The sequence below is a fragment of the Cyclopterus lumpus genome, chromosome 12 (genome assembly GCF_009769545.1).
Source record: "Cyclopterus lumpus isolate fCycLum1 chromosome 12, fCycLum1.pri, whole genome shotgun sequence".
Lineage (NCBI taxonomy): Eukaryota > Metazoa > Chordata > Actinopteri > Perciformes > Cyclopteridae > Cyclopterus > Cyclopterus lumpus.
In genome coordinates this window covers 11,888,687-11,904,610 of record NC_046977.1, presented here as the reverse complement: position 1 = coordinate 11,904,610, position 15,924 = coordinate 11,888,687, and the positions used below count along the sequence as shown (strand labels likewise).

The following is a 15,924-nucleotide window of genomic DNA, read 5'->3' as shown; positions in this document are numbered from 1 at the left end:
ATTTGAAGGGAAAAATTCAAACTGATAGCAGACAAAAAACATGACACTTTTACAACAGAAGTGAAGGAATGACTCACACAAAGCTCAGTGACATACAGCAGAAATACACACTATCTCTTACTGAACATATTGTTAGCAGATGGTACATTCCTCTGCCAGTTTGCCTAAATCTGAGCCATATTTTAAATACTAATCCAGATCTAATCAACTGGAATGTGAGGATGTGAAATGGTATCCTACATAAATGTGATTCTTAGGAACATGAGAGAAAAGTGCTTCACCTTTCTACAGTGTAGTGTCCCTTACACAAATGTCAAATCATCAATGTTTGAATGATGTGGAGTTTTTCTACATGGTGCTTAATATGATTGTTGCCTTTGATATTTTAAGGGATTTTAGCTTAATAAAGCATTGCAGACCATCTCACTCAGACAACTTCACTTCACTGGCGATCAGTGATGCAAATAAATAAAAGTACATTTACTCAAGCGCCTACAATTTTGAAGTACTTGTGCTTACATTTTCCAATTTATGCTACTTTTACATAACTATATTTCAGAGGTAAATATTGTTACTCCACTACAGTGAATCTTTATCAAATTAACTTAAACTTGACAAACAACAACGTGCAAGTACCGTTCACATGATAATCCTACCCTCATATCAATATAAATATAACATTAACATTCTGCATGAGTACGTTTACTTGATACTATAAATAACCTACATTTATTTTCTAATGCTGAACGCAGAAATCTATTTGTAATGAATTAGTTGTATTCTGTGGTAAGAAAACAATAGTATTTTATTATATATATATATATATATATATATATATATATATTCATCCATCCATCTATAACAGATACATTTTCCTTGGGAGTGGCTCAGCTCAGTTTGTTGTTTGGCATATGATGCTTTCATATTGCAGATTTGCATTGTGAAGAAATTGTCATACATATAAGGTGGCCAACTCGATATGTCTCGATATTCAGCTATCATACAGTATATTATACACCTGTACCGGTGGTTGCTGCTGCTAGCCTGAGCTGCTCTCAGCCATGTACTGCTGGTCACCTGTTGCTATTAGACCAAGAGATTGTCTGCTCTAAACTCTGCTTCTTATCCAAGGTGATGATTATCTGCTGCTTAGCTGATGGGTCGTAGCCTGTATGAAAAATATCAAATATAGTATCTGAATACTCCTCTTTCTACTCGTCAGTAAGCCCCGCTCACCAGGAGTCCTGATTGCCCCAAGTGCTGTTAGGAAAGGAGGAGAAACTATGAAGCGCTGACTGGTTGCAAGAATATAGCAATTCTTTAAACCCTTATTTTATTTAGTTTTGTCTCCATGACTTTGATTCAGAGGCATGGTGTGTGACCTTACAGTACCTTTTTGATTTTGATGTTATTATCAAGACTAAGAGACTTCCTGAAGTTGGCACACAGGTGCTTTGAGCTAAATGCTAATATAGGAGGATTATCATGCTCATATTCTTAGTTTAGCCTGTAAGCATGCCCACATTAGCTAATTAGCTCTGAACAATAAGTACAGCGAAGGCTGAAATTAGTCTTGTAAGTATTTAAGTCCTAAACCAAAGTATTTGATGAGGGAAACGTTTTGACCACGAGAATCCAGAACCTCCTTGCCTCAAAGCCAGAATGTATTGTTGACTTACCTTTAGTAAAAATACGTCCTCCACCACTGGTGACGCAAATACAAATTGTATGATGTAATAACACACGTCCTAATATCACATTCATCAATGTTAAACCAGGCACGGCCTCTTCATGCACCCCGCAGTCTGTAGCCTCAGGAGGTGCAATGCAGCGATGCTTTCTGACCTTGAATCACTGAAGAGAACCGCTTAAGAGCGTCGTTGAGTCCTCCTCCTGCCATGAGATGCTCACTTCCATAAGCTGTCTGCTGTTTACATAAAGTTTGAACTCTTGTCTCTTTACACACATGTTTATGCATTTTACTCAACTTTTTCTTCTCTGTATGAATGAAAACATGTCATGTTAGTGACTGCCACATACAAGAGAGGAAGGAAGGGACGTTTGTGAAGCTTCTAGACAACCAATGCAGACTGTGGACTGTTCTGAATGGACGGCAGTTGAATATTAAACAAACTGTCTGTGATATTTGCAAAACGCAAATTCTAATTTGAGTGGAGCGAAGAGGAGGATGAGAAGGAATCGGAAAAGCGGTGTACACAAGGCAGAGTGCATGAAAGGCAAGTGCATGGAGATTAGGGATCGAGGCGTTTCTGGGACGAGGAGATAAGGCTCTGCACTACTTTCTGTGTATCAGGACGGCCTTATCTGCATTTCTGCATACTAAGTTGCACCAAAGAAAACAAGTGTTGTTGTTATTGTTTACATATCTCTCTTTCTGTCTCCCTATGCTTCCAAATTATTTCTGGCACCGAGTCTGAAGAGACAGAAATAAATCTGTGAGTTAAATCCCCTCTTTACATAATGGAGGTGTTTTTTTCCTACCTCTTCATTATGAACTATCCTTCTCTACCACCTTTCTCCATTCTGCTACAGCAAGTACAGGCAGTATAGACAGCCACTTGGTAAAGGGTGGGCTGTTAACTCGTCTCCAAGCTTGTTCATCCGACCCGTGCACTGACCCTGTACTGACTACAGTTCACTTCAAGTGGAAACCTTACCACGCAATACAACCAGTGAGACTCTCTTGTGTAGCACTGCTGTGGCAACGGAGTCCACAGGGAAGTTAACATGAAATGAACCGTATTCATGCGATTTAAAATTGGACCGGAGCTCGTTGTAGCAGTTACTCCAGGTGTAAGAAGTTCACTAAAGCATCAAATGGTAATGCAGAACAATGGAGACGTGCCTGTATGTGGGCCGTTGTTTGGTTTTATTAGGCTGCAGCCACAGTGACCTCACAACTATAATGTTTGAAATGGGGAAGGGTCACAACTTTGCGAAGTTATGTAACAAAGAGTGGTGAGTTTCATCTGTGTTGTTATGGATAACTGAAGTGAGGATCATTGAAGTGAGATTCACTATTTTTCTTTGCAGTCCTATCAAACTGCAGTATTTAAGCTTAAGTCCTTTTTTACACACATTTTAATGAAACAAAAGGTCAGATCTGAGAGACCGTGCTCCCTTTTTGTTTGTCTGTTTCCCAGCGAGTGAAATGAAAAGTCAAATAATACAACACAGACTTAGAGAGACAAGTAGACACATTTGCATCTTTAATTGGATTTCCAGTAATTCTTTTTTTTTTTTTTTTTTTTTTGCTGAAGAAGAAAACAAGAAAGCTCTCTCAAACTCCTGAGTCAGCGTGCCCTTCACATCACAGTCAGTTCAGCCCAGTAAATTAAAACGGAGGATTAATTACCAGTAAGTTCTTTATAGACTGGATATGATGTATTTGTTGTGATGTTTTCTATGGCATAAGAAAAACACTTTCTTTAATGAATTGAATCCATCACACCACTGCTTTGCTTTCAATTAATCAGTCTACGTGTTTCTGATCTGAAAATTAAACCAGGGTGTAAAGTTCCGAAACAAATAATCCACTAAACGTAGCAGCTGTTGAGGGCAACATCTTTGAGCATTCGGCAGCTTAATGCTTCTGCTGGACTTAAAATGGCTCTATGATATGAAAGTGTTTTAAATCTGGAGTGAAAACATGCCGTGCGTGACTCAGGCTGAGAGAGCACTTGTCTGTGTAGGCCAACACTGCAATGTCAGAGAGAGGACAAAAGCAAATAAAAACAGACTTCTGCCAGCAGAGAGATGGAGAGCACGACAGTGAGACTGGTTGACTTAAACACAAAAAGCCTGCACATAATGCTACAAATATTAACACATCCACACAAATAATGACGAATGGTAAAGTATTTACCATACACAGGTGAAGAGTATCATTGCTTATGTATTTGTGTGTGTGCTTTATATATATATTTTTGTTATGAAATGCATAATGCATGTCTGGGGCCACTGAAATCTATGAAAACCTCAAATGTTTTTCCTCGTGCACTCTGTAAACTATCGGCACACAAATCATCTACGCAAACTCAATGACTGGTTTTAAATGTTTCGCTGGCATTCAGGTGCCGTGGTCATTATGGGACACTGCTGTGATTGGCCGAGCAGTGAGCCATGGCGGGACTTAGCAACGACTCCTTGGATCGCTGCCACATTCCAAAAAATTACGGCTCAAATGTCAGCATTAAAAAAAGTAGCATTAAACATTGTTGGGATTGCAGCACTCCGAAAGCACAACAAAACAATACTCTGGTATCAGCTCATTTCTTAGGTTTACACATTTAAGAAATTCTGCATCAATCGCTTGTGGAAACGTGTCAACCTGAGAAATCAACTGCTAAGACTTTTTTGTGCTTTGAGTGTCACTCTCCCAGTTTAGATGTCGTTACATAAAGCAAATTAAGTTATTATTAAAGGAGGATTATGCGATCAGTGTCTGCGTCCCTGTGTGTGTGTGAGTGAGTGTGCAGCTCTGTGTCTGTCCATCTGACATTCTGCTGCAGCAGACTGCATTATATTTTGGGTGGCCAGTGGTTGCTGTCACTCACACTTTCTCCAAACATCTTTTTGTGCTGCCGTTATATACCGCCTGCTGAATCCTCACTCACGACTCATAACCGGCCTCTACTGAGCTGACCTTTCTAGTTTAGCACTGCAGTCTAAATAGTTTCCTTTTAACTAGCTGACACCTGGCAGGGGCAGCAGATGGCTGTTAACAGCTTAAAAATCTGGCAGATCGGTTTAATTCGGATAACTCCGGTCCTTTAGAATGGATCACAGCCCAGTGAAGTGAGCGGTGGCGGAAGCTCGTTTGGCTGCCATTAAGCAGCTGGCGCCAGTGACAGGGCCGAGACTAAGTGGCCTGAACCTCCTGCAAAAGAGGAGGCGGGATCAATAGGGCAACTCCTACACTACAGTGGCAGGAGCACTTGGATGGCTGTTACATCCCTCTTGACATCAGTAATCACACAAGACTGTCTTTGTGTGTTTGTGACGGAAAGGGAGAAATGGGGGAGGGGTGATAACCATTATAGGTGCAGAAAGAGAAAATACACACATTTGCATGATTATTATAATTTCTTTGACATGAAAAAGACACACATACTCGCACACAAAATCAGCACTTTTGTCTTTTCTTTTCTTTTTTTTTTACCAAAACATGAAGCTGGATTTCTCAAACCGAAGATACATTTCTGGAGATAATACATTCATTCCAAGCGATGGCGATGAAGATTACAATATCTTGATAGAATAGACAAACAGATTATTTACTTCATGGCTAAAACCTGAGTTATTCCAAAGTATTTCCATATGAAACTGCACAACAATGCACATCAAAAATAAATGCTGCATCATTATTATTCTCATGTATTATTTGATGACTAAAGCTATGCTAATATATTCATGTAATATATACACACACATCGACATATGATATTATTTATGTATGTATATATATGTATGCCTCCGGGGTCTGAAATCATCTGAGAGGTCCAGTCAAAACACAGAACCACATTATGGCAGAATGAGTTTCAGCGATTTCCCCTGAAGCACATCAGCCTCAAAGTGTGTCTTTGCAACGAAGGTGTGACGAAAATTATATTTGTTTTTTACACATTTTAATTTTTTTAATCCTCCTTTTGCTTTCAAACTCAAAAAGCAAAGGGAGTTGGTGACTAAGACGTGGACGGTCCAGTTGTCTCTGCTTCTTCCTCATTTTTTTCTTTAATGTGTATTTTTTTCTGCCCTTTTTGTTAAGTCTTTGATCCTTACTCTGAAAATGAGGAGGAGTGGAGGCACAGCATAATTGAGTTGGTCTTCAGCCACCTTGTCCTTCCTGCCATCCTTCTTCCTGCCCTCCCAGTCCTCTCCAGGATGAATGCAGGCATGACTGTTTGTATTGAGTTGGTGGGTTGAGCACTATAGTTGAGCAATGTTCACTTATTGGATCAGTTCAATTTTCATTGTAGCGCTCCGCTTCTCCCGTTATCCGTTTTTTTTCGTCACAAAAATTCCTCATATTCCAAGAGTTTGGAGTGCTGCCGAGTCTTCCAAAGCCGGTAGAGGCGGAAATCGAAGTACATCTCAATCACCTCTTTGCCTTGATTGGTAAATGAGACAGGAAACGCTTTAATCAAGTATTTAGGAAGCAAAATATACCAAGACCAGGATTTTTCTCTAACCCTTAACCAAGAACTGCGAGTGGCTTAAAATAACCTTAATCATGCTTGAGATACTATAAGCAGATGTGTTTTTGGAAGAGCTATAATAATTATTTGCACATACAGGACAGCAACATTGTGCAACTTTAATATGTTCAAGAGCATTTCTTCATTATGTTGATATGAAACACCACTCAGTGAGGTCGCCTCAAAATATGGTGGGAAATGATGCGTAAATAGACATAATTTCTAGAAGATAGGGTTGCTTTGTATGAGACACAAGTTTAGCGTGGTTAGATTTCATCAGGGCCGGAGAGGTTTGCATCTCTAATGGAAACAAAGATAACGGGAGGAGAAAACTTTGAATGGAAGTGAAGGGCTGAAGAAGAGGAAGTCTGGCTTTAGAAGACAACAGTTTCCAGTTGTCCCTGCAGGAGCTATTGTGTTGAGAAGAGCGTACTGTACCTGCAGCTCGAGAGGAGAAGAGTGCAAAGTAAAATGATTACTCTCTCCTGTGAGGAGGGTGGTGTTCACGAACCGTAATGTGAAGCCTGTATGGCTTGAATTTTGAAATCACACAAAAAATGAAATGCCGTAACAAAACACCACCCAGATGTGTAAACGCATGCGTGAACCGGTACGTACGCACGATGCGTGTCATCTGCATGTTTGGGTGAGTTTGTTCAGACTCACCCTGCGCAGACAGCTCCAGCGGCGACTCAAACTCGACAGAATAAGGCCTCATCAGATTCTTCAGTTTCTGGAACAGCTGTTGGGCCGAGATAAGAAAGCAAGCGTCAATTAATCCTACTGCAGTCGGGGAGCCTGCATCTTCAGACACGGCACACATACGCAAACATGGAACCACACCCAAGAACGGCAATGAATCCAGCTCATTACTGCCAAGGAGACATGTGGACATGTGTCCTGAGCAGGTAACAAGGAGGGCAGTAAATGAGAGAGTATAATTGCAACGGTGTTCATTTTTCCTGCTTGTCTTCATACAACCTTCCTATCTTCCCATGAAACAGCTGATCTTGTAAAAGGTTGAGAGTAGGACCCCAATAAGTCATTTTAATAGCAAAGAGTCCCATGTTCAGGAAATTAAAAGGAAGGCGATTGCAATCAAATGTATCTGTAAATTAGAGGTATTTGAGATGATAGCTTGCATTTGTAGTCCTGCAAGTGGTTTCCTTATACATGAAAGTTAGCACTGATTAGTCGCTTAGAAAATGTCACACACAGGTCATCCATGAACCAGGTTTCAGCTTCTCATTGATGTTTTTCTCCGTTTTATATCATTGTAGATGGAACACGTTGTGCTGTTGGACTCTTGGATGGACAAAGAAAGCACTTTGAAGTAAGGATCATCGGATGTGTTTATTTTCAGGGCCGATTCCGATTATTAGTGATTGTTGGATTCCGTCTCTTACGTGATCGGAAGTGTAGACGTGATACAAAAACTTTCTTTGATCATGAAGGAGATTGCACCTGTTCTATTCTCTGGTTTATGAGTGACATGTATGAACTACACGGCAGACTAGATTCTCTAATGATGACAAACGGAGAGATGGCTGACTCGATAATCATGAAAATGTTGGCTATCGCAGCCGATAATCGGGCCAGCATCACTTTGGACTCTGGGAACATGTGATTGCCATTCTTTGTTTTAGACTAAACCATCATTCAATCCGTTGTAAGAAAAAACTATGTCACAATCGATAGTAAAAATAATAATTCATTGCAGTCCTAAAGACTTTGAGCTGTAAAGCGATTTGAGGTTTTTCAGTCATCTCCTCTGCAGTTTCTCACTATGCTGTGCATATTAAAAACTCACTGATTTCTCTAGAATTTAGTCATGAGGGATCCCGATAGCGAAATCAAAGGCCAAATGAGCTTTTGTTTTTCACTTTATCATGTTAAAATGGAGGTGGTGAAGAAAAAGAAGCTTTCAATCCTCTTGGTTTGCAGTCCTTTGAAAAAGATAAAAGAAGATGGCTACATGCCAGATGTGGAGGAGAGAGTGGTTGGGGAGACGCAGACAGCGTCTGTAGTGCAAAGAGAGGTGGAGGCAAATAACAGATCTCAAATATTGTGTCGCAAGTTTCCTTTCGGTCCTGCGTGGCTCCAGATTACACATTGCAGGGTTATATAACTGTTTTTTTCAAAGAGCAGCAACATTCATACATATTACACATATCAATAAAATAACCCCAGAACAATACAATATTAACTATCATTATAAAAAAAAAAGCTTTTATTGTTCTTAACAAGCCCCTTTTGATATTTGGTGAGTGATTTTATTAATCATGAGTTAACCATGACGATTTTACTTTTCATCGCTTACTTATTATTTAAACTTTGGCCAACAGAGGCGGACATAGAGTGATGTGTTCTGGTGACGATGTACGTTCTCTGGGTGGAGGTTATATGATTAAGAAAGTGAACACAAACATACACTTAATGGCCAAAAGTACGTGGACACAAACTGTTATTTATGTTTTGTTCCGGGGTCGTTTTTCATGGTTTGGGCCACACTGATGCTCCTGTGGACAAATGTCTGCACATCCCTGCAGCCCGGTTCTAACATTGTGTGGAAAGACATTACAGAAGAGTGAACGTTCTTCTAGCAGCATAGAGTGTCCTGTGTGTAATGTTCCACAAGTACGTGTCCACATACTTTGCCGTGTTGTTTCTAATGGAGAATGGGTTTGATGAAAAGCAAAATAAGGTCACAGCTCGTAAAATCTCTACAAAGTCGTATGTACTGTACACATTCTTCTGGAGAGGTTCACGCTAAATCGTATTAGAGTTAAGACTACAGTATACAAACAACCTGTGTGAAAATATCACTTTGGGATCTTGGGACTAAGCCTTGAAAAAAACAAAAACACCAATTGTGTTGTTTTGAATTCAAGCTTTGTTTAGATAACCGCATGTGTCTGTAATTGGGGTGAAAATATCCCTGATGTGCAGCCTGTTCTGCAGACTGCAGAGTGTCCATCAAGCCGGGAGAGATCCACTTTATATAACAAAGCATTTTGGCAGATATCACTGGAACAGTGATATCTGCCAAACACCGCTGGCTATGTTGTGCGTGTGTGTGTGTGTGTGTCTGCCAGCTTGTTTGTGTTTTTTATTTCTTTATTTTTACTTGTGTGGTTATGAGTCTTATTATATGTTCTTGTGCAGCATCACTCGGCATGTGCGCTCTTCAGCTATACCATCAAACAGAGGGAGATGATAGTCACACATGTGGAATAAGAGACAACAGAGACAGCCAGGAAGCTAATATGGTGAATATTAGACGCAGTGAGAATGCATTTGGAAACAGTGGGCAGAAAACAGGGAAATGAGCCGGGAGGACAAAGAGAGCCACGAGCACGAGAGAGTGACCCCTAATGATAAGAGACAGGGAACCAAAAGACTATACCTTTGGCGTCCTATGTTATTACATCAGTTTGTGTGGCGCATCAATTTAAGTTTTGAACATGTAACTTAACGGAGACTTTGTTACGAATGAATTGGAGCGGTGTGGATGAGCTTTCGTGGTTTCAGTTGTACGTGTGTGTCTTTTTGCATCAGCGTCTGAGTACCTTCTCTCCGTTGGGGTTGCCCAGGACATAGCATCCCATTATGTGGATCAGGTTGGGTTCTGGGTTGACTTTACTCATGAAGCGACTCAGCCTCCTCCAGAACCTGAACAAAGACAAAGGCTACAGTTACACAATCAATCAGTTAAAAACACAAAATGTAACTTGACAAAAGATACGCATGAGTCAGGTACTTGTCACTACTGCTGTTCTTTTGCACTGAAGCAACTGATTCTTATAATATACTTATGTTTGATAGCTCTGAAACAAGTAAACACCACCTATTCACACATGGTCCCTTTGGGAGGGATGCATCACTCCCAAAAGTAGTAGATTGTGCTCATAAATAAGAAATTGTGTTGAATCCTCCAAGTGGAACATCTTTGATTTAAATCAAGTCGGAGAGCACTCACCGAAATAGTATTTATATTCTGAAAATAGCATAAAGAACATTTATACGACACATTTGTTTCAAAATATTTTAATCCTTTGACGGCCTAAAATCATTTTAAGATTTATTGGGGAATGTGCCAGTTTCCTTTGGTTGAGATATTTGCAAGAGGATTTTTTATCGTGGAATAAATACCTTAAGGAAGAAGCAGCAAAGGCATCTTAATGATAAAATACTTCTCTTTATACTTCTATTTTCACAGCTACCTCAGTCATCTCACTTATCGATGCTTTATGAAACATGGGCCATGTGAATTGTCACGGTATTCAACATTAGGAGCTGATGGGAGACTACTACTACTTACTGGCTCATGTCCTCCTCCTTTTCCACCTTAGCAAAAGTCGCCACTTTATTCTTCAGAAAATACAAGTGACCGGGGCCTCCCTAAGAAACACATAGAAGAGTGAAACACATTATCACAACTGCTAATTTGTTTTGTCTTAATTAATATCTTGAGAGAGGGGTTAGATCCCAAAGGAAGTTACTGAACATATTATAGCTCAAGTAGTTTGTATATGCATTGAACACATAACCCCATATATCCCCAATAAAACGTACAATTTGACAGGAAATACACTTTCATTCTGTCTCCTTGTTCCTCACCTGACAAAAGATGAGCATCCTCCAGAACTTGCTTCCTCTCCTGTAAGCTGTAAGCTTCTTCTCTATTTCCTCTGTGGGGGAAAGAAAAGGGTTCGATAGATGTGATTGATGTGAACTTCAGAGTCCGAGAACGAATGTAGGGAGAGAGGGAGAGATGTGAACGGTGAACACAAAGAAATACTTTGGAGGTTGAGTTCAAGTACAGGCGTAATAATAAAGAGTAGAGACTCGAGTGTAAGATGTTGTTTGATTTGAACTTAACATTGTGTACTTAGGAAATGTCACAGCAAAATAAAACAGGCCAATGAAAGACAGTAAAATGGAAACCTAAACTGGATGAATTATTCATTGGGATCCTCTCACTAACTCTGTGAGCTTTATTCAATGCAGAAGCTCCAGGGTCTGTTTACTGGAAGTGCTTCTCTTTTGAGCAACAGAGGATCATTTATAGAATGTAGAAACCAATACAAAAAAAAGTAATTTTGCAGCATTTGAACTGGTTTTATATGAAATGCATAATTAAGCCAAATCTAAACTGAAGAGATTCAATTGCAGGTACGGTTTAGCTTGTATCACACAATATGAGTCAGAGTTTAGACAAAGTCCAGGTTTACAACTAAAGGTGAAGGCTTTTTGAGATAAGATGTCATATAAATGTGGATATAAATGTATATGTGGCTCTATTTTGTTATATTAATTAGTTAACTGACTTCCACTGTTAATCATTTGCAATGGTCAATTTCAGATGTTAGATTTCTATCATCTGTTCGGAATTTTTAAATAAATATTATATATTTTTTCTACATTTTATTCACTGTTCTCATTTATTATAATCATTTAATATATATAATTACAAAAGAGGTGTAAAAGGAATATTAACTCACCCAAAATATCATCAAAAGTTGCATGTTCATGGTCCTGAGGAGAAAGATGTTCACATCAAACATAATCATTGATTGCAAAAGGCTTTGATATCCATTTCAATCAGCCTTTATCCTAGAACATCCTTTAAAGAAACAACGTGCATGCTTTGTATGTCAAAGGATTGTTTGCACACTTGTCAATCAATGTTTGACTCACGTAGAGAATGGGGATGATGGAGGGGTCATCCCTGCGAATTATAGTGGGAACGTACTCTGCCTTTGGGACTTTAGAAGAGATCAGCTGAAGGTGAAACAGTAGAAGGAGATGAATGGTGGAGTTAATGGGATGTGAGGAAATGAAAGAGTGGGAGAAAAGTGGAGAAAGGGTTAAAAGATTAACTCTATCACACTCTCATGCCTGCAGGGAACGTACAGCTCAATATAATATTCACAGCGAGACGGTATATAATACATTAGGTGCATTTACGATACTGTAATTTACCTTCCAGAGATTAAGCTATTTTAACCTAAATCTGCCATCAGTGTGTAATCCTAAAGTCACCATTTCCTAAACCAACACTTTGTTGTTCAGCGTTTATCAGTGATCATTTTTAGCTGCAACAAATCCAGAGCCTGTTTTGGGGACTTGCTATAAGACTAAACGACTAAAAGACTTGCTATAAGACTAAAAGACTTGCTATAAGACTAAAAGACTAAAGGACTTGCTATAAGACTAAACGACTAAAAGACTTGCTATAAGACTAAAAGACTAAAGGACTTGCTATAAGACTAAACGACTAAAAGACTTGCTATAAGACTAAAAGACTTGCTATAAGACTAAAAGACTTGCTATAAGACTAAACGACTAAAGGACTTGCTATAAGACTAAAAGACTTGCTATAAGACTAAAAGACTTGCTATAAGACTAAACGACTAAAGGACTTGCTATTAGACTAAAAGACTTGCTATTAGACTAAAAGACTTGCTATAAGACTAAAAGACTAAAGGACTTGCTATAAGACTAAACGACTAAAAGACTTGCTATAAGACTAAAAGACTTGCTATAAGACTAAACGACTAAAAGGACTTGCTATAAGACTAAAAGACTAAAAGACTTGCTATAAGACTAAAAGACTTGCTATAAGACTAAAAGACTTGGTATAAGACTAAACGACTAAAGGACTTGCTATAAGACTAAAAGACTAAAGGACTTGCTATAAGACTAAAAGACTAAAAGACTTGCTATAAGACTAAAAGACTAAAGGACTTGCTATAAGACTAAAAGACTAAAAGACTTGCTATAAGACTAAAAGACTTGCTATAAGACTAAAAGACTAAAGGACTTGCTATAAGACTAAAAGACTTGCTATAAGACTAAACGACTAAAAGGACTTGCTATAAGACTAAATGACTAAAAGACTTGCTATAAGACTAAAAGACTTGCTATAAGACTAAAAGACTAAAAGACTTGCTATAAGACTAAAAGACTAAAGGACTTGCTATAAGACTAAAAGACTAAAAGACTTGCTATAAGACTAAAAGACTTGCTATAAGACTAAAAGACTAAAAGACTTGCTATTAGACTAAAAGACTAAAAGACTTGCTATTAGACTAAAGGACTTGCTATAAGACTAAAAGACTAAAAGACTTGCTAAAAGACTAAAGGACTTGCTATAAGACTAAAAGACTAAAAGACTTGTTATAAGACTAAAAGACTTGCTATTAGACTAAAAGACTTGCTATAAGACTAAAAGACTAAAAGACTTGCTATAAGACTAAAAGACTTGCTATTAGACTAAAAGACTTGCTATAAGACTAAAAGACTAAAAGACTTGCTATAAGACTAAAAGACTTGCTATAAGACTAAAAGACTAAAATACTTGCTATAAGACTAAAAGACTAAAAGACTTGCTATAAGACTAAAAGACTAAAGGACTTGCTATAAGACTAAAAGACTAAAACACTTGCTATAAGACTAAAAGACTAAAGGACTTGCTATAAGACTAAAAGACTAAAAGACTTGCTATAAGACTAAAAGACTTGCTATTAGACTAAAAGACTTGCTATAAGACTAAAAGACTAAAAGACTTGCTATAAGACTAAAAGACTTGCTATAAGACTAAAAGACTAAAACACTTGCTATAAGACTAAAAGACTAAAGGACTTGCTATAAGACTAAAAGACTAAAAGACTTGCTATAAGACTAAAAGACTAAAGGACTTGCTATTAGACTAAAAGACTTGCTATTAGACTAAAAGACTTGCTATAAGACTAAAAGACTAAAGGACTTGCTATAAGACTAAAAGACTAAAAGACTTGCTATTAGACTAAAAGACTTGCTATTAGACTAAAAGACTTGCTATAAGACTAAAAGACTAAAAGACTTGCTATAAGACTAAAAGACTAAAACACTTGCTATAAGACTAAAAGACTAAAACACTTGCTATAAGACTAAAAGACTAAAGGACTTGCTATAAGACTAAAAGACTAAAAGACTTGCTATAAGACTAAAAGACTAAAGGACTTGCTATTAGACTAAAAGACTTGCTATTAGACTAAAAGACTTGCTATAAGACTAAAAGACTAAAGGACTTGCTATAAGACTAAAAGACTAAAAGACTTGCTATAAGACTAAAAGACTTGCTATTAGACTAAAAGACTTGCTATAAGACTAAAAGACTAAAAGACTTGCTATTAGACTAAAAGACTTGCTATAAGACTAAAAGACTAAAGGACTTGCTATAAGACTAAAAGACTTGCTATAAGACTAACATTAAGGATATCTTGGCTTCACCTGATTTAATTTTGACCATTAAAAAGAACAAATCTTGTAAAACTGCCAACTTTAAGTGTAATATAAAATTTGACTTGCGATACTGATCTCATACCATGATTTTGGGAGGTACAAAGTCGTCTCCTTCACAGGCCAGCCTCTCCATCTCCCGCTCCTCCTCCCAGTCTATATTATCATCCAGGCCCCCTTCATCCAAGGTACCACAGGAGGCCTGCAGGTCTCCACCTAGAAGAGAAATATATTACACCGGTGAGAAGAAAATGCCTTGTCGGCAGAAGTGTTTCGTGGGAGGTGAGAAAGGTGACACAGAAAGAGAAAATCTAGGAGTGAAGGAAGGAGGTGTCCAAGAGAGTTTCTTATTAATATATATATATATATATATATATATATATAGTTGTTTATTTTTTCAAATTTCCAACAGCAAATTTAACATAATTATTGACCAATATCTGATTATAGGACATTATTTAAATTAAATCCAAATATCTATGTTGGTATTGGCCTGAAAATCCAGTATCAGTCAAGTTGTTGTTGACAATAGGTTCTGTAAACCATCTTCATGAAGAAAAACTATAGGTGTCCGGGGTGAAATAGCAGTTTGAAAAGAGAAAGTGAACAAAGAGAGTATGAAAAAGGAGAAAATGACAAGCAAAACTGACGATTAATGTCGCGCCTCCAGAGAACAATACCTTTCCCTCAGGAAAGAGGAAGAATGAGGCATCAACCACACCATTAGACTGTCATCAACAGTTCATTTATCTTTCATCGCACTCTGAAACACAGAAACGCTGAAGATGGAGGTGGAGAAAAAACATAAAACCACAGATACTGAGACATCAACATAGACAAACGGCACATGCAAACAAACAGCGTGTGTTGAAACTCGTAATCAAAAGCCTTTTGGAAACATTGAGACACGCGTTCCTCGCGTGTTAACATCTGTACCAGTTGACACACTCGGACTTAGACGCACACTCCATTTTGGAAGACATACTCACAGAAAGAGAGAGCATCACAAAGTTGAAGAAAGACCCACGGTCATAGGGAGACAGATGGACAGGGTCAGAGTCAACAGCAGAGACAGTCGGTTTGTTCGCGTGATGCTGTGTTTTAAGTGAAAATGTCTTTCGATTTGTTTGTTTTTTGCGTGTTACTTAATCTACTGAAACTCGAATGGTGAAACTGTGATGACGAAATGCCACCTTACTCACGAGTCCTATTCAACATGTGTCTATGTGTACGTACTTGATGAGAAGTGGCTTTAACTTTCAAGTACATGCTAGTCGTATTTGGCCGCCTTCCAGGTGGCCATTCATGAAAGAAGTTAGAGGAGCAATATACAACATGCAGAGCATTAATATACCAGCAAACATGTATTGTCTATGTAAAAATATGGTGGAGTAAAGTCTTCCTGAGCGAAGAATTAAAA

The 15,924-nt window shown here is 38.3% G+C and overlaps 1 protein-coding gene across 1 annotated transcript in view; it reads right to left on the bottom strand.

The window, feature by feature from the left end:
- Window positions 1-3,312: 3,312 nt before the first annotated feature.
- The window catches only part of LOC117740974 (NMDA receptor synaptonuclear signaling and neuronal migration factor), a 34,758-nt gene continuing 22,146 nt past the window's right edge, over window positions 3,313-15,924 (bottom strand). The window contains 8 exon segments of the mRNA XM_034547665.1: window positions 3,313-6,130; window positions 6,885-6,960; window positions 9,788-9,890; window positions 10,540-10,619; window positions 10,839-10,909; window positions 11,723-11,756; window positions 11,919-12,002; window positions 14,590-14,720. Of these exon segments, the coding sequence (XP_034403556.1) occupies window positions 6,033-6,130; window positions 6,885-6,960; window positions 9,788-9,890; window positions 10,540-10,619; window positions 10,839-10,909; window positions 11,723-11,756; window positions 11,919-12,002; window positions 14,590-14,720 (677 nt within the window). The 3' untranslated portion in view covers window positions 3,313-6,032.